Source organism: Arvicanthis niloticus, chromosome 13, assembly GCF_011762505.2.
Source record: "Arvicanthis niloticus isolate mArvNil1 chromosome 13, mArvNil1.pat.X, whole genome shotgun sequence".
In the NCBI taxonomy this organism is placed as follows: Eukaryota; Metazoa; Chordata; class Mammalia; order Rodentia; family Muridae; genus Arvicanthis; species Arvicanthis niloticus.
In genome coordinates, this window is record NC_047670.1 from 42,434,690 (window position 1) to 42,459,883 (window position 25,194).

Sequence of the window (25,194 nt, forward strand, 5' to 3'; positions counted from 1 at the left end):
ACATGTACTACTAAAACAGTAATTATTGCAAACATTGCAAAGCACAGTACTGAGGACAGAAGATTTGTAGAACTGGCTTCTTACATTGGCATATTTTTGTGTGATAAATCTTACTTGTATTTTAATTTACATCAACTTAAATAACCACACATAATATTAAGAAAAGTGGAAAGTATAATTCTGCCTGTGACAGAAGAAAGATTCTAGAAATATTAATTGTATTGGACTAATGAAAACTACAGAGGAAATTTCTCAGATATTGAAAAGAAGAACATAAAGACAAACATCATCTAAGGACTGTCTTACATTGTTTGTAGCATCGCTAAGCTCAGTGTAACTCTGCAACTATATATATACACATATATTTGAATGAATGTCTTTTGAATAAAAGGACGATTATGAACATTTTCTCAATTTACCAAATCTCTTGAAATTTAGAGAAAACGTTTCTATTTTCACTGTACACGATGAAGCAAGATAAATATAAGTGCCATTTGTATGCAATGATGCACTTTTAAAACGTGGGAGGCAGAGTGATGGAGTGGAAAGAAAAACATAGATGTTTCCTCTCAATAGTACATTGAATGATCACTTGTAGATCTTTTCAAAGCTGGGACAATGATTCGCATGCTTAATATAGATTTTGATGCATGGTAGGTGTTCAATAGAAGTAGTCCTATACTGTTAATTGTGAAGACTTGTTCTATTACTGCCCTAAACTTCTTAAGAATTTTAAAAGATTCTTAAGAATCTTTTGTTTTATAAAGATTTCTGAAATTGGAGAGTAGTATAAGTGTGCAGTTGTGATTGTCATGTGATATATTTATAGCAGAGTGTCGGTGAGAAAGTATCCATTCAAAAGAGAGAATTCTGACTTTGTAATATAGATCTGTGTCTGTCCCTAATGTGGGCTAGAACACCATGAAAAGTGTGTGGTGCACTGATAAGTTTGCCCAATGTGTCAAGTAGTAGGATTTATTAAAACAAATTTGTTTGAACAACAATCACAAAAGGACACCATCCTCTTGACCCCACCAAGGGGAATTTACAGCTCAGGTCCCTTCTATGGGCAAGAAGCCCATCCCCGGCCGAAGCCCCACCCCCAATATAGTCCTCCAATCGGCTGCGCCGCGCCAGCCCAGCCCTCGCGTACCACGTGATACAACCTAGCCCGCTTCCGGCGCGTCGCGGGTGGCTGACGTCCCCGGCTGGCGTCGCGTCAGGGCTGGCCGGCGGCGGTGGCGGCGGCGGCGGCGACGGCGTCTGCGATGGTAGCGGCCCCGGAGTGGGCTTGAGGGCTCGGACCCCGCTTCCTCCCGCTCTTCCTCGGGCCGACGCGGCGCCGCGGGCCCGGCTCGCTCGGCTCCCACTCCCTCTCCTGCCGCTGCCCGGGCAGACTCGGACGAGGCCCGCGCTGGCCGCCCTGACGCGCCCCGGCTCGGCTCCGGACGGCCCGGCTGCTGTGCGGAGACGAGGCCGAGTCGGTAAGAGGCGGCGGAGGGGCCTGGAGGCTGCCGGGTCCCCGGGCCGCTCTCGCGCCCGCGTTGTTCTCGGCCGGCGTCCCGCTCCCTGCCATCCGCTGACCCTATTGTCTGCGCGCCGCCGCGCTACCCCCGCCTTCCTTCCCTTGCCGGGCCGGCGGCTGTCAACCTGCAGCTCCCGGGCTCCGGGCCAGCCTCAGCCGCGGCCTTTCCTGGCTCCCCTTGACACCCCTGCGAGCCCGCCTCGTCCCCCACCTCTGCTTAGCTTCGCGGTCTTTTCCCTCACCGCTCACTAACTCTATGTGCCTGTCTCTTTCCTCTCACTGTCATCTCTGCTAACTTCCACCATCCTTACATCACTGTTTTTTTTTTTTTTTTTTTTTTTTTTTTTTTACCGCTTTTCCTTCTCTTTTCATTCCTTTTACCCTCTCTCTCCCTGTTTCGCAGTTTCACTTTAAGGATCTGTCCAGTAGATGTCTTTTGTAAAAGTTCTTAATTCAGTTGCCTCCTTCTCTCATCTCCGCACAAGAGAATGGAAATCATCCCTGCCTTTTGAGGTGCCTCATTCCTGAGAGTCACTGGGGGATTAGATTTACAGGCTGGAAGTTTGATCTTAGGAAATGTTAGCATAACTGGCAAACTGCCTCTTCGGATTCTATTTCTGTACATTGAAGTAACAGCCTTGTATGTTGCACACTTACAAGATTTCTATTTAAAATATTTATGTTTGTCCCCATTACACCTAGTGTGCCCTGGCTATGACCTGGCTATGAGTCTTAACCCCACGGATGCCATGGCAGGATATTTTATAGCCCCTTAACCACGACCTTGTAAACTTGATCCCCCATATTTTTGTAACAAGCATTGATGCTATTTCTTCCCTTTTCAGATTCAAAAAAAGAAAGAAAGAAAGAAAGAAAAAGAAAACAAGGGACATTTAGAATTCTGTTTGCTGTTATGGTTTATCTATTTTAAACATAAAACATAAAATTTTTCATTTGTGTGGAATTTAATTTTTTTTTTTTTTTTTAAGCTAGAGAGATCCTAGTGAGTAGTCATGTAAAACATGTTTTAAGCATCTCCTTCCGACAAGAGCAGCATTAGCGTCCTGGTTACCAACCAATAATTATATTTTGATGAGACTGTGCTTACCAATTATTTTCATTCAACTATTGGTACTTTTAGAATATATGCATCTTCTTCAAACACTCAGTAGTAAATAAAGGCCTCACGTGTGCTAGGCAGCCAGTGTGGCCACAAGAACAGTAAATACTTCACATGTGAATGGGCTATAGAGAAGTAATGACTCCTCTGCAGTTTTTTGGTTTTTCTTTTCTTTTTTCTTTTAAATGAGAAACTTTTTAAAAAATTGTCATTGTGTGCACTATGTTGAGTTAATAATAGAAACCATACTCAAAAGTCTGACATGATTGATTATTAAATGTGAAATTTAAGAAAAATCTTTTGCAAGTCTTTATGTTAAAATTATCCTGTGGTATACTGCTGAGATAGTATGTACTAACTATCCTGATCTTCTGGGAAGATTGGTTAGACTCCTCCATGACACAGTGCTTGTCTGCTGCTTTCTCCATGGTTTTGGAGTTTTCCATAGGGTTGAACATTTTGACATCCTAAATGAAATTAAGTGGAAGATGATTAAGCTGTTCCCTTCAGGGGTTTCAGTAAACAGAATTGTCTTAATTTTTAAAACATAACTTTCAGCTGCCTTTGGGTTGGGCTTTCCTGAGCATTTTGGTTTTTTCAGTTAAGGTTTGAGGCATTTTAGCTATTAATGAGTCTTAATAGCTTGTCTCTTCTCTTTAGCTGTTTGTCCTTTCTGTATTCCTTTTTAAAATGCCCTACCAAGACTGCCTTCTTGTTGTAGCCTACTTACAAGTGTTGGTGATCTTTCAATTAAAAGTCTGTCAAATATTGTAACGTCCCATGTATTCTTTTGGAAATTAGTTAAATCCCATCTGTCCTTTAACTATACTTCATGTGCATCTCATGCATTGGAACCTAACTTTCTTTTCTCTTCTTGAGGTAGTGGAAAGAAAATACTGAAGAATAGGATCTCAAGATGAGTAAAAAGCCCCCAAATCGTCCTGGAATCACTTTTGAGATTGGTGCTCGTTTGGAGGCACTGGACTACTTACAGAAATGGTATGGAAAATAACAGAATATTTACCCAAAGTGCAAAATTTGTAGCTTTAATAAGTCAGTTGCTATTCTAACTACATGTCAGTCACATGAGAATATTCATCCCCTGAATACACACACATCAGATATTAAAAACATCAGATATTGTACAGTGCTTTAGCTGTTTGAGGTTTGGCAAGTGTCTAGAGTAAACAGCTAATAGAGAGGGTGTTACCATTGAATAACTAACAGAATAATATTGGCAGAGGACAAGGAAGGCTAATTCACACATTTAGCTTCCTAAAAATTTGTATAAAAACCATGATGTGTTTATTTTCTTGATGTTTACCAGATAAATATTAATGATTAGGACTTGTACTGTCACAGGGTACATATCCATCTTTTACTATCCTACTGAAAAGCAAAATCACAACCTAACCGCCTCCTTCCTTAAAGAGCGGAAACTCAAGTCATGTGGTAGCAGACTGTTGTACTAGAAAGGCAGTCCTCTCAGAACGGCACTTTGTCCTCTTGTTCTGGTCATCTGTGGCAGGTGGTCAATATCAACACCCCATGCATATCACTGACATAGTGGTGTAGGAAAGGGTGATATGCTAGTGCTATATCCATGTGGTGAGGAGAGGAGGGAAACAGCATTCAGGGGTCACTGGCTCACAGAACACCAAGGATAAGGGAATGAGCTGATAGTGGCTCATCACTCTGCCTTCTGCCTTCTAGGCTATTGTCTTGTTGCCGTTCTTGGGCCACTGAGAGGAGCATTTGATAGGTTCTGCCTGGGACCAGTGCTATCTTTGCTCCCTTCTGACACTCATCTGTTTTGGAGAAGGACCTGGCATAGCTACTCCAGGACTTTATTCACTGTACACTTTGATGTTTTCTCTCACCATAGCTTTATTAGAGTCATAATGAAAGCCAGTAGATTCGCTTCTAATCCATTTGCATTCAGTCTACTTACTGAATAGGCAATGGCAGGCAGAAACCTTGTTTGATCATAGTGCTGACCTGAGACTAGCCCTGGGGTTTTAACATCTAGCCCTAGACTTCAGCACATCTATATATATCACTAGCTTAATGGCCTCAGTTTTCGGCTCTTCTGTAGGACTTTTGAAACTCTGATTAGAGGCTGAATGCCAGTTATTTTGCTTCTTTTCCTTAGCTACTCAGTGGGTAGTTCTTTTAAGGAGTCAGTTTATTACCAGGTGGACAGTATATATAGTGTTTTCTTGAACTTGAAAAGCACCTGAAAAATAGGCTTCATCATAGCAAGGGAGATTTAAAAACAGTGTCTAGATTTTACCAATGTCAGCAAGGATATGTTGGTGACAATGGTGAAATGCTCCCAACTACAAAATAGTGGATTTATACCGTGCAGCAAAAGATGCCAGTTTGTGCAGGACTTGGCTTTCATGGTTGTGATTTAGCCAAGATTGTTTTACTGTGAAGATATACTATTGAATTTTTGTGAGATATGAATATAAAGAACCTTTCTTTACTGTTTTTTTAAAGTTACTGATTTTGTGAATAACAAGTTATTTCATATTCATATATTCTCATAGGCTTCTCAGCCAACAAAGTGCCACTGAGCTAGCATCAAGCTTTGAAGAAGCACATAGTTTATTAGTTCATGCTGTAGTTTTTAGGGTCACTAAGGTAGCTTTAATTTTTTTCAAAACCTACTTTTAATGATGGTTCTTAAATGTTTTAACCTCCCTTATAGCCCATTACCCACTAGGTAGTAAAAAAAAAAAAACAATAAGGGGAAGTGGACCTGTCTGGAAAGGTTCTTTGGAGCAACTCCCCTTCCAACTTTCCAAAGATCCCTTAAGTTTCCACTTCACACTAATGTAATTTTGACCTCCATGTATAAGGGGTTTACTTTTGGTGGTGAAGTGTTCTCTAATTCAGTGGCTGTTATATTTTGATTTAGTAACTAAATTATAAAAATATTTTTATAAAAATACTTGTTCAGACCTTATTTGAGTATACTTTAGTGTCTTATGCTTCAGAGTATAATTGTTGAAAGCAAGTCAGAGTTGTAGCTTCTCAACAAAAGAGAGTCATGCTAACTATGTTTTAATGTCTACATGTATTTCTAGTAAGTCCAGTGATGATGGCCCTATTGAGATACATTGGCCAGTAGACCATGTTTACTTTTTCGTTCTCAAGACATGTACACTGAACTATATACTTTGGAATTAAGGTATCACATACAGGTACCTTTCCTTTTAAAAAGAAATATTAGAGAGGCTGCAGAGATGGATCAGTTTAACCACTTAAAGAAAGTTAAGTTAACCAGCTAAACTTAAATTTAAGCAGTTAAGGGAGCTTGCTGCTTTCCCATAGGATCTAAGTGTAGTTTCCTGTACCCATGTCGAAAGACTCACAACTGCCTATAATGCCAGCTTCAGGCTATATGATGCTTTCTTCTGGCTTCTGAGAGTATGCTCACTCACATGCACATACACATATACATAAAGAATTTAAAAAATATTTTAAAAATATTTTTATTTTTATTTTTATTATTTTCTGTGTGAGTCTTTTACCTGCTTGATGCCTGAGGAGCTCATATAAGGGAGTTAGAGATAGCTGTGAACCACCCATGTTGTAGGTGTTGAGAAATGACCAGGTAGGTCCTTAGAGCAGCAAGTGCTCTGAACCATTGAGCCATTTTTGTAGCCCCCACTTTGTATACATGAATTAAAGAGGGGAGTTGGGGGGCAGAACAAGCCAAGCATAGTGGCACACTCCCAGCAACTTCAAGGTCATCATGGTAACATAGTGCGACTACTTCAGAATAATGTATCCAGGTTTGGGGAATTTAGCTTTATGGTGGAACACTTGCCTGGTATGTACAAAGTCTTCTATACCACCCACTCAAACAGAAAACAGCATCAAAAGCACAAAAGTTAAGTTCCTCCTTTTAGATTTAAGAAGATATAGTTTACTAGGAGACTTAAATCTGTTTCTTAGGAAGAGTACCATTAGAAAAGAGCAGGAAATACTGCATACTAGATAGCTTCTTATTGAGAATTCACATATGCTACATAGAGATTGTTGTTTCCTGTTTTCAAAGTAAGTATGCAACTACCTATAGAAGTCACTGACAGTTTGATTGGTCTGTCTGCACTAGTGAATGCAGGCCCTGAGAAGTCATTCTATAGTTTTTCAGTTTTCTTTATATTTGCTTTTGTTACCTAGATAGATCTCTTCTATACAGAGTAAACCTCTGCTGCACACGGATATTTAGTTTTTAAATATTTTGTCATCTTATTTAAAACATTTTCTTTCACTTTATTTTCTAAACAATCTGCATTAAGTACTGTGCTAGATTAGCTAATGTAATCAGCTGTTTTTAAATAGTATTTTTCTATTATATTTTCCTCTTTTACCTATGTCTACTCACATCTTGACATTGAGTTTTATCTCTGGAAGACATCATAAGAGTGCAGAAGAGTACCAAAACAAGTATTTTGGTATAGGAATATATTTGGGGAAAGAATGTTCATAATAAAGTTATATTGGAGACACTAAATGGATGGTTTTTAATTTATGCAGTTATTGATCTGGTACGTATGTGCAAATCCTTGCTTGTTTCGAAGTAACACTGGCTAATATTTATACAATATTTTAGGATCAAATAAAAAGATTTCTGAACTTACTTTGAATTCTACAGTTTCAATTTAAAACACTGACATAAATACCAGGGGAGAGCTGAAAAAGAAACCTTTGTGAATCAGAAGACTTCAGTGTCCAGGCTTTTAATAGACCTTAGTGTTGGCATGAGAGTAAGCTAGACTCACACAGGACAGACATGTCATTGTAGTTGGCTGTGAGAGTATATCCTACTCGTGTAGACTTTTCTAGATGGCAGAGCACCTGTATACACATTGACACTTAACCATGTGCAGTATAGTTGGTAAGTCATAAAACTGGTTTTAACAATTTCCCTGCTGCCTTTTGATTAAGTTGTTATTCTGCAGTCAGTGGTTTATTTATGAGAACACACCAGATGGAGTGATATGCTGTTAGTCTTAGAATATTTGAAATACAGTTAAAGTATTTAGAAGAGTTCTGCTCTTCTGACTTCTTTTGGAATATTCCTATTCTGTTCTAGATCTAAAGAAAAGGAAAGTGAGAGATTAAAAAGTATGGCAGTGTCTCCAATTATGAGAACTTGCTAGAACAGTTTAAATTTGAGTTGGCAAATGCTATTCCTACACATTTGGAAGGTTTGAACTATATGGAACATTTGCAAATGTGTTTAAATTGTTCACCAACAGAATTTTAAAAGTGTGAAAAAATTCGAGAAGTTAAGATTGTAGTAGTGACAGATACCTTCTAATTGAAAATAAATGTATGTTTTATTTTTAAAAAATAAAAGCAGCTTTAAATTGGTGGCTCTGCGGAGGAATATAGAGACATGTGATCTATGTTGAAGGCTGGAGAATGCCTCTGAAAATTGGTCATTGTAATGAGTTTCAAATTTATAGGAACATAGGTGAAGATAGAGATTCTTTAGCTGATATGAACAAAGTTTTTGTCCTTTTCATTTGTAGTTTCCAAAAATTTTCTTTTTAATACTTGAAATATAATTACTTTGAATCATTCACTGCTATTGAAAGGCTGATTTCTACTGTAAACTCAGAAAAAAGTGTCTTTGAATGTATAATACTAACATAATTGAATTATATATCACGTTCTAAAGTCCACAAAAAAATCTGGACTACAGTTTAAGCCCTAGATTGAAATGATAAGAACTTCATTTTAAATTCTGATGTTTAATCTACTTTAATCATTAAGTAGGCATGTTACAGCATACAAACACTTGAAATTTTCCACAAACCAGAGCTCTGCCTACTGTGTTTAAGATGCTAATGATGACGTTTATAAACCTTCTCTATAAAAAAGTATAAAAAACAAACTTAGAAATAGGGTAGGTGGGCTCATTAATTCAGAGTACACCCGATCCTTCTGTTCTTGTTCTTACCACGTGTGCTCAGTATATTGATGCATTTTTTTAATTATTTTTTTTCTAATTCACAAAGTTCTTTTTTAACCTATTTTCTTTGAAAAGAAAAGTTACTGGAAGTTATTAGAAGCAAGAAAATAGGTGTTGTAAATGCTTTTTTGTTTTTTGTTATGGACTTTGTATCTCTGCTTTGGTTCTAGTGGGAGTCCTCCATGATAGTTTTTTTCCAATTAAAATCCCAGTTTCTTTCTTTTTTCTTTTTTTAAAATCTATTTTCACCTTTTCTGAGTTGACAGATAATTTTATAGATGTATCTGTCACATACCTGAGACAGAAATAAACTAGGTATGAAGAATTTATAGGTAGTTTTTCAAAACTGCTAGTCACTTAGAAGAAAAAAAAATAATGTTCAGAAATATAGAGAAAAGCCAGTATAACTTGGAACCAAAATATAAATGTCTGAAACATTTTGGTGATAGAAAGTTTTCACTCCAGGTATAGTTTGATCACCAGTACAATCCACTGTCTCATACAGATTTCCAACATTTTAGTCTATTGGCTAAACATGCCAGGGCCAACACTGTTCCTAACTTACCTAGAGGCATATGTATGTGGTATTTAAGAGCTCTCAGGTGCCTTTCTTCTTAGAATTATAATTTTAGGCAAGGCAAGTTAATTTCACGTCTTCCTCTCCAACGACCTTCCTCCTGAGTTTAGCTTAGAAGCCAATCTTCAAATTGGCAATTTTGTTTCATGGCTTCTTTCATAAATTTATAAAAGTATGAAGGTGAATATCATTAGGCTTTCTGTGCTTTGTGTGTGTGTGTTACGTATTTGATATGTGATTTAATGGCAACCATTATCCTACATATTCTCAGCATTCTTATTAATTTGGTTATTGTTGACATCATTTTCTGTATAGTGGCTATTTATGTGAAATAACAGAGAGCAATTTCATACATGTTTGAATAAGAAGCAGACTCTTTGCAAGAAAAAAAACCAGATAAATTATTTTAATTTCTGTATTTTCTTCACTGGTAAGAACCTGCTGGGTTTGAACCACCATAGTGATGAGTTAATCATCTAGTGCATAATGTAGAATCTATAATGATTGAATAAATCATTTTTATGGACTAAAACACTCAAGTTCAAGGATCCATCATTTATAATCTCTTTAACTTGAGCAAGTTATTGAACCTTTGGAAGCACTGGTGACTTCACTTTTTTAAGAAAGTAGGAAGAGTTTGGTATGGTATATATAATCCCAACACCCAGGAGACAGATATTCTTTTGAGATATGGCCAGATAGTATGCATAGTAAGACCCAATCTCATAAGCAAAACATGGGATAGTAAGATTAAAGCACATAGTATACTGAAAGAGGTTAGGAGCTGAGCATGGCTCCTCCCACATTAACATCAAATAAGGTAAAGCCTAGTGAAATAAGTCAATGTAAGTCTGTAGAATTAATCAGAAGTGGCATAAACAAACCTCACTATTGGAAGCTATTAAAAATGCTTAATATTAAAGAGAATTAGAGAGCTGTAGCCTAGACTTCCTGACTTTACTGGCACAAATTTTAAAAGTCTGGTTCTAGAAATTCGAACAAATTATTCAAGGTACATGAACTTTGAATCCAGTACCAAACTTTGAATCCAGTACCAAAGAGCATGGTTTGGTGAAGGTGGGAAAGAATTCCCTTAGTACTGGTAATGTGGGAAGTTAACGGGGATAAAACCATGAAGCAGGTTGAAAGAAACATTTCTACTGGCCATTGTCATAGGGGTAAGTAGATACGGAAAAATCTGAAAAATCACTGATGAGAATTTTAAGGACTCAGTGTTAGGATGCACTTTTAACCTAAAATCTATTACCTGAGTCTCCTTGAGAATCAAGACTATTTCATGTTTTTATTCCACTTTATAATATGAAGTTTGAATTGAAATTTTGTTATCATTATTACATTTAAAGTATACAAAATTAGCATGCCAGTGTAATTGGGGTGAATAGGTGAGGGAATTTTGAAAATGACAAAGCATAATATAAGCTTAAAATGCTTCCAGGAAGCTAACAATATAAAAAATGTACTAATTACATGCATTTGCTATATTTCTCTTAGTTATTTGGCAAGTAATCATGTAACCCAACGGTCATAGGTAAGGCAGTTCTTACCTTTGTTCCTGGCTGTCCTAGTAGGTTTTAGATATTTTTGGTGGACATATGTTCCAAATGAAAATTTTTGTTCACAGAACTGTTTTAGATTGCCAGTCCTTACCTCCTCCAGTTTTCAAAACTTTGAATATTCTTAACTTCTGTTTCTTTACTGCCATCCTTTAAAACATCCTTACCTTGTCCAAGGTGATATCTCTTTAAATACTCTTTGTGTGTATTAGTATAATACTGTCATCACTCATCGGGCCATGGTTTTCATTCATATATTCTCTCTCTCTCTCTCTCTCTCTCTCTCTCTCTCTCTCTCTCTTCTCTCTCTCTCTCTCTCTCTCTCTCTCTCTCTCTCTCTCTCTCTCTCCATTTTCTCCAATAAAATTCCCAAATTACCAAAATTATTAATTTTATTATCAATATAAATAATATCATTAAAATATATAACTTGAAAACGTGTTAGTATATATTTTAAAAGTACCTTTGCCATTTTGTTTACATGACATTGATAGCATATTCTGGTTGTATTTAGTGAGTTGTAACCTAATTATGATTGTGAACTATGTCCTTTGGATAATATGCAAAAGATTCACAAGCCATATAGCAAACTAGGTGACAGATTGGAATGAATTCCTTAAATATAGATAATGCTTGTTTTACTGCTATTGGAAAATGATATTTTAAGCCAGGCAGTGGTGGTGTGTGCCTTTAATCCCAGCACTTGGGAGGCAGAGACAGGCAGATTTCTGAGTTCAAGGCCAGCCTGGTCTACAGAGTGAATTCCAGTATAGGCAGGGCTTTACAGAGAAACCATGTCTCAAAAAAACAAACAAACAAAAAACAAAACCAAAAAAGAGAGAAAGAAAATGATATTTTAAAAATTCATCACATGATATTTCTGGTATAGGTGCATGCCTGTTTTCTCATGCCACTGCTCTCCAGGGACAGTTAGTAGAGCACTGATGGTAGTAGATTATCTTGTCTTCCAGAAGGTATATATATGTCCATGGGCATCTCTTTAAAATCTAATTCAACTTGGGAGTACCTGTCTGAAGAAAAGTCATCTGCCTCTATACCAGAGGAGTATTAATTTGCAACAAAAACTCCCCACTCTCTTGACTTAGTAGATAAATTAAGATAATAGTAAAATGAGCAAATACAGATATGTATATTTTCTATGTGTGTGTATACATGCACATATGTATACACACAGAGTAAATATAGCAAGTATAAAACAACAGTAAAACCCATGTGAGCTAGGATAGGAACTCACCAGCGGTGACTTCTTTCTTAAACTGTGTTCTTGTGTCCTTGTGTTTTGCCAGCACTTGGGAGTTGATGCCTTTGGGAACTGACACTGTTCAGGTGCAGCTAACCCTTTGACCAATCAATGCCTTTAGCCAGTATCTGGTACTTACTGAATTACAGATTTAGTCTAGAATCCACAGGTGCTGTTACTCTCTGAACTATTGTATGCAAGTTGGAAACCTTAGTTATAAAATTACAGTATTTATTGAAGGCAGTGAAGTTTCAAGAGTTTTGGGAAGAAAAAGTAACTTTTACTTTTGCCAATGGTGTTTCTGTGTTTATAACTATGGCTTCAATTTAACTTGAATGTTAGAGGACTAACACATGGAAAGGCTCAAGTACTAATCCTAAAGGCCAATTAATATTAGCAAAAACTCAGATTAGCAAAAAGTATTTTCAAGTTAGATCATTGGTATATTTTTATATTTTTCATTTATATTAGTCTAAATATCTATAATTTATTTTAGAGTGAACAATTTTTCCTCCATTTTTTTGGAAGTAGACTCTGTTTCCAGGCCTAAGAATAAAGAACTTAGAGAAAACAAGTTAACTCAGAGCAATGCAGGCAGTTCATGATTTTTTCTCAGTCAGTAAATCCTACCAGACCAGAATCTGTGTACTACTTACATTGTCTACCTTTTGATGTGGGATTATTTCAGGGACGGTAGACAGAGAAATCTTTGTTACTTTTCAACAGCAGTTGATAAGGGGCCAGAATGCTTTCCATAGTATGTTGGCTTTGGAGTCATTTGTTTGGTGATCTGACATTCTCTTCATTTCTTTCAGTTAAATCTTTTTTAAAAAATTATCTTTAATCTATTTTTTACAGTTCAGTTGTTATCCCCCTCCGGTCGGCCCTCCAACAGTTACTCATCTTGTTCCTCCCAACCCCCAAGTCTCCAAGAGGATGTCCCCACACTCCTACCCAACCGGACCTCCCCACTGCCTGGGGCCTCAAGTCTCTTGAGAGTTAGGTGTGTTTTCTCACTGAGGCCAGACCAAGCAGTTCTCTGTTGTATATATGTTGGAGGCCTCGGGCCCACTCCTATATGCTTACCTAGTTGGTGGCTCAATGTCTGAGAAATCTCAGGATGTCAAGGTTAGTTGAGACTGCTAGTCTTCCAATGGGGTTACCCTCCTCAACTTTTTCCAGACTTTCCCTAATTTAACTGCAGGGGTCCACAGTTAAATCTTGAGATAGAGCAGCTATGGAAATTCTCTCTAGTCATTCTAGCATCTTACCTGACACTATGGACACTGAAATCCTAATCTCCCACTTAAATATTTTCCTGAATCATTCATAAATGTCTGAGGCTGAGCCTAATCACTATTCTTTATTCTAACAGCTTTCTGTGATTCAGCCTTTAAAACAAAAACATTAACACCACATCTTCCAAATTCATGAAGAAAAAATATTGTGTTCAATGTACAGTCAATTATAGTAAAGCATAAGTAGCATATGAAAATAATACATGCTTTAAGATAGTCATTTGTGAGTATATTTGCTCAACAAATGTTTTTACACTGTGTATCAAAACATATACCATTAGTTTGGGCCATCTGCTGGAGCAGAGGAATTGTTTTGCTGTATAGTGTTATATGTGAATTGCCATATTGTAATGTGCATCATACATGTGTTATGAAGATCTTAGCATGCTTTTTCTTCCCAACGTGTAACCAATGGCCCAATTAAATAGAAGTCCTGTGCTCTATAGAACAAAGGATCACTTCATTAGCTTGGTATTTCAGAGCTCTAAGTTTGAAACAAGCTAACACATCCAGTTTAATGTCTCTATTCTCCTTTATCTGCTGTACAGTTTATCATGCTGTCAGGCCAAATGGAATATTACTTTTACTTTCAAGGGCCCTCAAGTCTCAGCAGGTCAGTTTTGAAGACAGATGTCACATCTTGCTTCCCTTAATGACCTCACTCACTATAGCTTCATCCACAGTCATAATATTTTTCAATACTGAACATTTAATTAACTGTACCTTATATGTAGATTGTATTTGTACTCAGACTCTTCTTGAAATATCCTACCAAGTCCAATATGGACAGTGTCTTCAGGAACCTTCAATGAACTTCTCAGTGTTCTCAGAGTTATTAAGCATGTGAAATCAGAAATATTTACTTAGAAGTTTTTCTATGTGTGTTTTAATCATGTATGTATGTATGTATGTATGTACACCTTGCCCCACTTTTATTAAAAACTTGTATCAGTCTCTGCTTTCATATCCTACCGAGTCTTTTAGTCCTCATCTGTTAAAGCAGATTATAGTATCCATAGCATGGACAGAAAACAAGATACAGTGTATATAAAGAACAATCAACATTTAGTAAGCAAACAAAATAGAGTCTGATATACAACAGTATTTCTCATCCAGATCTCCAAACTGAGCTCAATGATGAAATGATAGAATTTAGTTTTATTTCCTTTTAAATCTACCAACAGTGCCTGCCTGCTTCCTTTTTTCTCTCTTTTCCTCCCCTTCCCTCTTCCTCCCCCAACCCCACCTTCATTTCCAAGTGCCATGGACCAAAACTGAGTCCTCACTCTTGCTAGGCAAGCCCTCTGCCACTAAGCTACCCTTCCTTTGACTTATTAGGTGCTCAAGTGTATATATGTTGGACATTCTTGATAATATTTCTGACACCTTTAACCATCAAATTTGACTAGTGAAACTTGTGAAAAATAAAATAGATTATAATCTCGTACATTTGCATTTATTCTTGGCAGTAGCCTAGGTATGAATATCATTCTCTAGGCATTTATGTAGAGACTCGAACATGCTGTAACTTACCCTGAAGAGGTTCCTCAAGATGTAATTTGTTCTGGCTGTTGCTTCAAGCATCCTTTCAGCCAACAAAATTTAAAATATTTTAGGAAAACCATAAGTTACTTAAAAATAAAAATCTATAAATCTAGGTTTACATTATTTAAATTCATTCAGATTCTGACTTTTTTACTGAAATGAATCATGTTATGAAAATAGATATATATTTGGATATGTTACTGTGGACTCTCTTTACTTTGAAGAATGTTTTATACATAAAGAGTTCCATACATTTAGAATTTGAAAGAACCTAGAGAGCAAAGCCAAGGGCTTAGGATTTTGCTCAAAATTTGAGTGATATGATAAGTGAAATTAAAAGCTCTTACATTTTGAAAGAGGTTTATCAGTTTTTGAACTTAATAGATATATCTCTTCATAGTGCTTCAGTGGGTAGTAATGTTGAAAATATAGAGCAACCTTGTTAAAAGTTTCCCTGTATGCTATGATAATTTTCTATTTTCAGAATTAGAGCAAGAAAATGAATCAAGGGGAAGAGGACAAACGGTGAACATTGTGGTTTTGATTTTATGTGGCTGGATAGGCATGTCTGCACAGAAGTGTGTTAATCTATGTTTTATTGACTTGATGCTTTTTCAGTAACAAAATGTTTCCTAACCCACTTCTCCCCTAAGACTAGGAGGTTAGAATGAGCCCACATCCTTCACAGAGCTTAAGAAACATGAAGACCAGCTGCCTTTAGCATCACTTCACTTTCTTGCTGAACACTGCTTCAGTAGGTTCTGTGTGTTAGGGCTGCACCAGATGCTGAGGGTTATGATAAGGTTCAGCTTAGGTACACTCGGAGCTCATAGGCCTGAGCAGTATTCTAGCATCATGATCCTTAGCTATACATTGTCTCTAGACATGTTAAACATTTTAAGATAAAACAGGCTATATATTTCCTGTTTGATAAAATCACGTGCTTTATCTGTTTGCTGACAACAGCAAGAAATCTTCAAGTAAGTAGCCTAATTTTGATCTAGTATTTCCTCAGTTTATTTGATGTTGGAAACCTTTTGAGACATATATAAATGCCTCTGGTGATCATTCATCAGCACTTAGTTTTGGAGTCTGTCTAGAGAGAATTTCAGCCATTAGAGTTCTGTAAGGTCAATGGAAAGGGGAGTCCATCCAGGAAGTCAGTTGAGATCATTACCTGTTGGACAGGCCTGAACAAGGAGAATGACCAGGACAGGAAGGGCCGGTTAGGCAAGGCAGGAAGGACAGAAGCTAGGATGGGTTGAAGAACACTATGTACATGAAGAACTGTGCAATATCTCAGTATTATGCTACAAAATTAAGAAATCATCTCAGGAAAATTCAGTGTATTTAGATATATAAACGACTTTCAACAACATGACTGACTTATAAAGTAGATGGTAACCTCAATGTTGCATAATAGCTTTATGTTTAAAACTTTTCAGAATACAACACAAAGCTTTGAATTTATTTTTAAAATAGAAAAGTGTGAGATAAACAATTACAGCTGAATTATCTCCCATATGTGACTATTGAGTTCAAATATTACACATATTTTAAAAAGTTCTATCACCTGTGAACATTTTAATGTAGGAATAATGGAAAAGTATACTCCTTATTAAAAGTTTGAATGAATTAACTTTTACTTTGAAATTAAAGGATAATTAATCTACTTGTGAAGAAAAGCAATCAAATATTTTAAAATTTACAATTTTGGATTTTTCTTTCCTAGCATATGCTTACTTTGGAAAAATAAAATGTGTTTATACCATATAGAAATGGATTTATAGTCTAGGGAAATAGCTCGGTTGAAATGATAAGGTCTTGAGTTCTACTTCCAAAACCTGTGAACAGAAACTGGAGGTGGTATCCAGTACTGTAGAGGTGGCTATAGGCAGATGTCCAGTACTGACTGTCCAGCCAGCCTACCTTATCTGGCAAATTCTACCTGAATGGTATTTCAGGAATGATGCTGAGGTTGTCTTCTGGCCTCTGTGTTAATGGGTACACACAGGCATGCACACACAGAAATGAACATGTACACAAAAGGGAATATGTTGAAATAATTTAATAATATATATATATGTATATATATATACATGCACACATATATATACATATATATACATGCATACATATATACATATATATAATTTTAAATATACAATTTCATTAACCTTTTACTTTGTATAATATAAACATGGTATTTGAAGATTAATATTCTGCTCTAATAGATAGGCCATTATTCATATAACTATAGAAAGTCTTCAGCTTTTTCAATCACATTTTTACAGAGCTTCTATTTTACTGCAAATTATTCATTATGTATATATCTTCAGAACTTAGATTATTAATAAATAATAAAGTAGGGGAATCTTTACCATTTGGCACACGCCAGTGCATTAGCTTTTTAAACAGTATAGCATTTTGTATTTTGCATTCAGAGTATATTAAAGGATTTCTTTTCTCAGCTTCTAAGAGAAATCACTTAAAAATGACAACAAAGGTAATGTATATTTTGTGTGTTCAATAGTTTATGAGTATACTGACTTTTCCCATAGTTTTAATGGTAAATTTTACCCATTATTAAAATATTTCTGCTTAGTACTTTGTACTTAACAACATAAGAATTTTTCTTGATATGAAGCTTTTTAATTTTTTTGAGGTATCCATCACGAATTGAAAAAATTGATTATGAAGAAGGGAAGATGCTAGTCCATTTTGAGCGCTGGAGTCATCGTTATGATGAGTGGATTTACTGGGACAGCAATAGGTTGCGACCCCTTGAACGACCTGCACTAAGAAAAGAAGGACTAAAGGATGAGGAAGAGCTCTTTGTAAGTAGGAAGCCTTCCCTGTTGTTCCTTTCATAGCTAGATAATGACATTTTAAAAGAATCTTGTAAAATATAACAGCTTTTTTGTTAATGAAATATTTATTATGTATGGAATTGATCTTAAAAGTTGTTTGAATAGGATTTTAAAGCTGGAGAAGAAGTTCTGGCTCGATGGACAGACTGTCGCTATTACCCTGCCAAGATTGAAGCAATTAACAAAGAAGGTATGCATTTGACATGACCTGAGATTTAAATTTCAGTTAAGGTATATAATTGTCTCATATAACTTTTTTCTTGTTTTATACTGTTCTTTGTCGATTTCCTGCTAGTACTCTTTACAGGAATATTTGTTAAATATTGCTTAGTGACATAGCTCATGACTTCCCAGCCTGAATCAAAATACCAGGTGTGTTAGTAAGATTTCCCATGAGCCTAGGAAATCTTTCAGACAGATAATAAACTTTACCATCACTTAACTGCTTTTTTTTTTTTTTTTTAAAGAAAAAAAATGCTGTGCATACTTAGTGACAGGTTCTTTGCAAGGATATTTGATCTGCTCAGGAGGCACTTTCTTAAAGTTGTGAAAGACACATAAGCTAGTGGAAGAAGAGCCAGAAGGGCTTTGTTTGCGATGGAATAGTAGGGACATGATTGAAGAGAAGCAAAGATCAGTACATGAGAGACTTGAGAATCTTGCTAAAGGATTTGAAGTTTGTTTGGAAGTGATGGAAAAAGTTTAAACTTTAGGTTAAAAATTAAAAATAAGCTTGAAAAAAATAGAAGGTAAGATAGAAGCAACAAACATTTAAAAGGATGTGTGAGTAAGGAATTCAATATGAGAAATAAATTACAGTGGTCTAACTGAGAACCATTTTACAAGAATTTCAGTCCCTATTATGGTTGCAATGATTTGGAGCTACAGATGAGACTGTGGTACCATTTCTAGTGGTTACCCACTCACTGCAGGAAGAGGTGGGAGACTGCACTACTTAAGTCTTATACCTAAGCATCCTCAATGTCTAGTCCAGAGCCTAGCACAGAGTAGATTAGTCAGTAGTGGTATGGGCAGAAAGAACTAATGAATCTGTTCTCTTGGGTGCTAACATCCATCCAGAACCTAACAAAGTAAAAGTACACAATGCTCTGTAACTAAGATCAGTTGTATTGAGTGTGGAGCACTTTAGGACTTGGCCATAATTCCTAAGCATGTGTTTATGCAGTAGTGTATTTACACACATATGCACTATACTCAAACCACTGTCACTGTTTATCCTATTCTGTTTATCCACAGGTTTTAAAACAAAATTAAGTTTATATTAGTAGAACTGGGATGCTACTGTGGATACTGCCATTTCTAGAGTAGTTCCACAGTCTTTAGGAAATATTGATACATATTTTTTAACTCTTCTCGAGAAGTATTAATTTTGATTTCTATATGTCCCATGTGTTAGGTAAGCCTGCCTCTTTCCTTCAATGGGAAAAAATGGGAACTGGGGAAACCTGCAGTTCATTGTAAAAGCAGAATGGGCTAACTAATGTGGACACTGAGATATTTGTGATACAGCTTATACAGGTGAAGAGAAAGCAGTGCAAATCTATGACTATAAACATAAATATTTAGAAGGCAGTTTAACAGCATGACCTTTTACCAAAATAATAGGTTCCCCCTTGAACATATGATTTTCCTAGGCATGAGTCTTTACTATGATAGCCATACCAGGCCTGAACCTGTGGAAGGGCCTCAAGTCTAATCAGGAGATCTACATGGGGGCATGCTGTCTTGCCACTATTGCACTAATGAACACATTTCGTTTAGTAGGTTAGTATTGTAGCTTGTAGGGTAAGTTGATTGATTACTTTTCTCCCCCAGCATCCTGCAACCCCTCTCCCATACACAAACAGCAGTAATTAGACTGTGGGTTATTTAAAAAAAAAAAAAAACAAGTTAGGAGAAAGGTTATGGGTAGAGTTTGAAGAAAAAAAAATTAGTGGGGAAATAGATGTGATTAAGATACATTGTATCTATGTATAAAATTTTCAAAGAATAAAATGAAGGAAGAAGTGCAGGAAATGTGGACTAGTGTAGCCAGAGAAGTTTTCAGCTTGGGGATGGTCATGGTAAAAGTGGTTAGAGTTAGATACAGTCAAGAGACACAGGGATGCATACAAAGAGTGGAATAGCATGAGCAAGGGCTGGAGGAACAAAGGTTCTGCCAGTGGCTCAGGAACAACATGGGCTGCCCAGGAGTGCCATGTGGAGGAAAGAGTTGAAGAAACAGTTGCAGGATTGATGGTAGTGCGAGGTATGTATACAATTTGGGATTCTTAAATTTCTTCCATTGTCCTTACATTCCTGCTTATTCACTAGATCATTTGTTTCTTAAGTTCTAGCTTAGGTTTAGAACTTAGAAGTATTTATTGAATTATACTAATCATTTGAAAATGTAGAAGTGATTTTTCAGGTTACAGAAATATATATATATATATATATATATATATATATATATATATATATATATATATATATATATATATATGCCATTGGCTTTGGAGTCATGCATGTCATAATAATATGTTTCTTGTGTACACTTCTTTTGTAAAACCCTGGTATCTACTTAAAGTGTTTCATTTTTCTATAAGTATAAAATTGATAATGACTTTTTCTAGTAACATTGTTTTATATTGAGTTGCTAGCATGAGATCTGACACAGAAAGTGAATATACTTCAGCATCTATAAGCAGACAGATACAGGAAGAGAAGGGCACAGCTGGGTGCACAGCATGGTAGAGATGGCTATGCAGCTGCTGAGCTGAGTGTCACACAGTTGCTATCCTCAGCTCCTCCAGGTTGTCCTGTTGATATGCAAACAATTTTCATCTTGTCCTAAGTTACTTTCTAGCTTATACTTGACATGTGAGAGGATTTTTGCCACTTTAGTACTAATGTAAATATCACTGAGAAATGATCTGTATCACATATCATATCTTTCTCTCTGTTACCTACTTTAAAAGTAACTTCTCAAGAGAGCCAGTGATTTTTCTTGTAGAAATACTGTTTCTGTAAATAGTGGGGGTTTTATGAAATAATTCTAAATAATATTACTTCCTTCTTTTTTTCTTTCTCTTCCTCTTCTTCTTCCTCCTCTTCCTCTTCTTTCTCCTCCTTCTCCTTCTCCTCCTCCTCCTTCTCCTTGTCTTTCTCTTCCTTCCCCTCCTTCTCCTTCTCCTCCTCCTTCTTTCTTCCTCATCCTCCTCCTTTTCTTCTCTTCATCTTCCTCCTCCTCCTTCTCTTCTCTCTCTGGGCATGCATGCCCTTTCTCTCTTTCTCTTCCCCCTCTACCTCCTCTCTATCCCCATGGTGACTTCCTGACCAAGGTCCTTGGGAATAAGTGAACTGGCCCAAGAGCAGCTTCCCAATAAACCTGCATTTAATACAATCTTTAAAAAAAATTCTAATAATATTTATGTCTTTTCACAATAAATTTCAAAATTCTTCAGTAAAAATCAAAGTTACATACAGCTAAGTTATCAGGACGCCCCTCTACCTCCTCTCTATCCCCATGGTGACTTCCTGACCAAGGTCCTTGGGAATAAGTGAACTGGCCCAAGAGCAGCTTCCCAATAAACCTGCATTTAATACAATCTTTAAAAAAAATTCTAATAATATTTATGTCTTTTCACAATAAATTTCAAAATTCTTCAGTAAAAATCAAAGTTACATACAGCTAAGTTATCAGGACTTAGTTTATGCATACTTTAAGGGAAAAACTAGTTCAAAATTTTTTAAACATGGAGAGAGAAAATATCTTTAATAACTCAGTAGAGTACATTCAGGAGACTGTGCCTGTGTTAGTGTAATCACAGAGCATGTTTTTACTGCAATCACAAAGCATATTTTTATATTATACCACTATTGTTAAATTTTAAATGCTGCTATAATGTTGCATGATACTTTCTAATCTGATTACTATTTCAGGAACGTTCACAGTTCAGTTTTATGATGGCGTAATTCGTTGTTTAAAAAGAATGCACATTAAAGCCATGCCTGAGGATGCTAAGGGGCAGGTAAGAGTGTTCAGTATTCCTGAATGAAGGGATGTCTTCCTGAATGGTATTTGATCAACATACATATTTATGTATTTTTTTAAATGAACTAATTGTAGGGTTATGTGCTGAGAGCCCCAAATAGCAGCAAGAAAGAGAAGCATAGTATGTAAAATAAATTATACACGTGATTTTTGCTTCTTTGGTTTTAGACCTGCTAAAGTTATAGGTCACTAGTTTCTGTTCCAGGTGAAATCCCAGCATCCACTAAGCTGGTGTTGTCCTATCGACCCAGCTGGATCGTGTAACCAGTCTATGGGAAGTGAGGTAAGTGCCTTTTTGCTTTTAAATTTTTTTGTTTGTTTTATCTGGTTTAGCATCTTATTTAGAAAGCTAATTTTTAATATGAAATTTTACATAAGTTTCTTATCTTCTTCTTTCCTTCTACAAATCATAGTTATTCACCTTCCTTAAAAGGCGCTTACCTGACACTCTGTAGGCTGTTTCAGGTAGGGCACTCTGAGTAGCATAATGGAAGCAGTGCATTCTATGCTTTGCTATTGTCAAAGCAGGAATAAATGGTGAGCATTTGAAAGAGAGTCTGGGTTGGAGCCATGTTCTATTTGCAGAATATAGTTCCTCAAACATTGGAAAGAAAGGTGCCACTAGAAACAAAAAGTATTTTCTTTTATGTTCTGCTGTTATTTGGGATTTTCAGCACCTGGACCTACAATTAATTTAAGACCTTAAAAATAATCAATAAAATGTCTAATGTGAAAATATATTCCCTATTTGTTTCATACCATGTAGCTAAAAATTTTATCCTGAAGTGTTAAAAATCACATGGTAAATTTCTGGTAGGCATGAGCATTTTATGGTCTGCAAATGTCTAATTTCATATTTTAAATAATTATTTTCGAGTATTCTGGAAAGTGTGATTGCTTCTAAGATGATCAGTTATGCAAATATAAGTGCAATATAAAGTAAAAATGCTTTCAATCAATAAATCACTTTGTTTCCTCCTGTGCATTTATTTATATTAATGAAATATTTTAATCATCTAGTGGTGTTCTTTTTAGCATAGACTGCTACATATCTTTAAATACATTTCTTCTTTTGCTTTAATACTGTTACTCTGTAGCTGTAGTTATTCACAGGTCATGAACCGACACTCTTATTTGTCATTGAATTTTCAAATAGAGACAGTGTGCTTTGTGGTTGAATAACTATCGAAATTAGATTTGCTGGATTTCATATTTGGAAATATTTAGTCCAATCACAATGTGCATTAAAATTAAGATCAGTGCCAAAATATAAAACTTAAAGAGTACTTGATTGGCAACATATTTCCTTTTAATTTTTTATTTTTCTTTATAATTATTAATTATATACAGATTTAAAATATTTACTACGTATTTTATAAATTATTTTATAAGTTTTTTTTTCCACAACTATATGTTAGGCAAGGCTGAGTTTTTTTAGAGTTGGAATACTTTGAGAAACCTTTTATGAAAATATAAAGAAAGGCATCTTATACTAACTTAGAAAAGAATAACACACTGAATAAATTTACAGTGGAAATGTTCTTCTCTAAGCCCTGTTTAGCACCCATGTAAAATGAGACATTAATAGTAGTTTTATGTACATGAACTTCCAGATTTGTTTTCTAAAGTTCAAATAAAAGTACTAAGGGTGTTGCTTTTGACTTTGGGGCAGTTGGTTGATGCTATCCCACCTCTGATTGCATTTTGAAGATAGCTTGACCCTTTTGAGAGATATTAGAAATGCTTCTGTTGAAGTGTGAGCTGTAGGCCTTCTTAAACTGTTTGCAGACATTGTTCTTCACTGGGAGTATAGTATGGTAGACATAGTGACTATCCAAGCTAAGATGCCTTGTCCTTTTCCCTGTCTTGTATATAATTATGAATGGAATGGTAGTGTTGATCTGTAGTTATAAAGCTGACATTTCCCAGGATAGAGACCATTCTCACACTTAGTAAGGTATCTTACTACTTGTTGTTCTCTCTGATGCCCCATCCTTAAGCATAGCAGCAGTAATTGCAGGGTGAGAGACTAAGGCATATTTAAATTTGAAGTCTGTAAACACAGCCTCACACCTTCTTCATTCTTTTGGAAAGTGTGCTAATGTAAAGTGTGTATTGAAATGCACTGAAGATGGGTGTATAAATGGTTATAAATCCCTTGCAACTCACCTTCCTGATATTTTGCATCTGTTGGTTTATTGGTGTTCCCAGAGCTTTTCATATATGCATGGTTGATATTTTTAACCTTACAATTGAGAAGGTCAGAGCATAGTGAATTGAATGACTGATGTTTCATTCAGCTATTACCTACAAGCGACTTTTGACTCAGACCTTCATTTTGAAACTGTGTTCATTGTTAATGCTCTGTTCTGTTGGCTACAGAGCATTTTGAGTATGTCATTGATTCTGATTCTTGGGAAAGCATCCTCAGTTCTTTCTTTACAATGAAGCTTTTCTGTGTAACAGTTCAGGGGAAGAACACTAGATGTAATTATTTCATCATATGGCTATAGTGTTTGCCATGATTAACCAATTTATGATTAAAAAGCATTTTTGAGTATTGAAGGTAGAAAGAAACTTGAGATGGAAATTAGCCCTAACCATGTCTAACATTGCTCCGTCTACTGAAACAAACAAACAAACAAACAAACAAACACAACAGCTGCAGTGTGGACCCTACATCCATGCTGCATGATGGTGTGGTTATGTTTTACTTCTCTTCATCTGCTTTATTGGCCTATCTTTGGTTTTCCTTTGATGAGTTTCTCTCCTCAATACTTCATTGTGAGCCTTTAAGCTCAGCCTTTAGCTGTGGCCATTCCCAGCTAATTCCTCTTCACCTAAATCCTTAGTAGGTATCTTGGTTCCTCTACACACTGGCTTCTTTGCCTTTGTTTAATGTCTTACATCTTGTTTTGATGGAAGACTTGTTTTCCATTTTTTAGCTGTCTATTTTCCAAGCCAGTTCTATTCATTTTTACATTTAGAGACCAATTCCTATACCCTTATCTGTGAAGTCTCCCATTAGTTTTTCTTTTTGGTCAGATTAAATCTCTTCTGTTATCTTATGGTATTTTATATGTCCTATCACATCATCTTTTCTTCTTTCCTTTTAAAGATGGTTTTATGTAGTCCAGGCTGTTCTTGAACTTCCTATGTAGCTTAGGATAACATTGAACTTCTAATCTTTTTGGCTTATACCTTCTCATCACACTATCTTATGGTTAATTTTATATCTTTATAAATTCCTTGACTAGCCTCTTTTCTTTTATCAGCTTTTGTATTTTAATGTTAGACTGATACTCTGCTACTCTTAGACACTCAATAGAAAATGCACAAAGAAACATGTTAGGTAAATCACATGATACTTGTAGA

The 25,194-nt window shown here is 36.0% G+C and overlaps 1 protein-coding gene across 8 annotated transcripts in view; it reads left to right on the forward strand.

The window, feature by feature from the left end:
• The first annotated feature begins 1,183 nt into the window (after positions 1 to 1,183).
• Positions 1,184 to 25,194, forward strand: part of Phf20l1 (PHD finger protein 20 like 1) — a 70,816-nt gene continuing 46,805 nt past the window's right edge. For 2 of the 8 annotated variants that reach the window (XM_034516045.2, XM_034516048.2), the window contains exons 1-6: positions 1,193 to 1,484; positions 3,525 to 3,644; positions 17,561 to 17,732; positions 17,871 to 17,955; positions 21,708 to 21,796; positions 22,013 to 22,102. In XM_034516045.2, coding sequence (XP_034371936.1) covers positions 3,562 to 3,644; positions 17,561 to 17,732; positions 17,871 to 17,955; positions 21,708 to 21,796; positions 22,013 to 22,102 — 519 coding nt within the window. In that variant the 5' untranslated portion in view covers positions 1,193 to 1,484; positions 3,525 to 3,561. Of the gene's footprint in view, positions 1,485 to 3,524; positions 3,645 to 17,560; positions 17,733 to 17,870; positions 17,956 to 21,707; positions 21,797 to 22,012; positions 22,103 to 25,194 lie in introns of all 8 variants that reach the window. The other 6 variants (XM_034516053.2, XM_034516054.2, XM_034516050.2 and 3 more) reach the window with 5 other exon arrangements.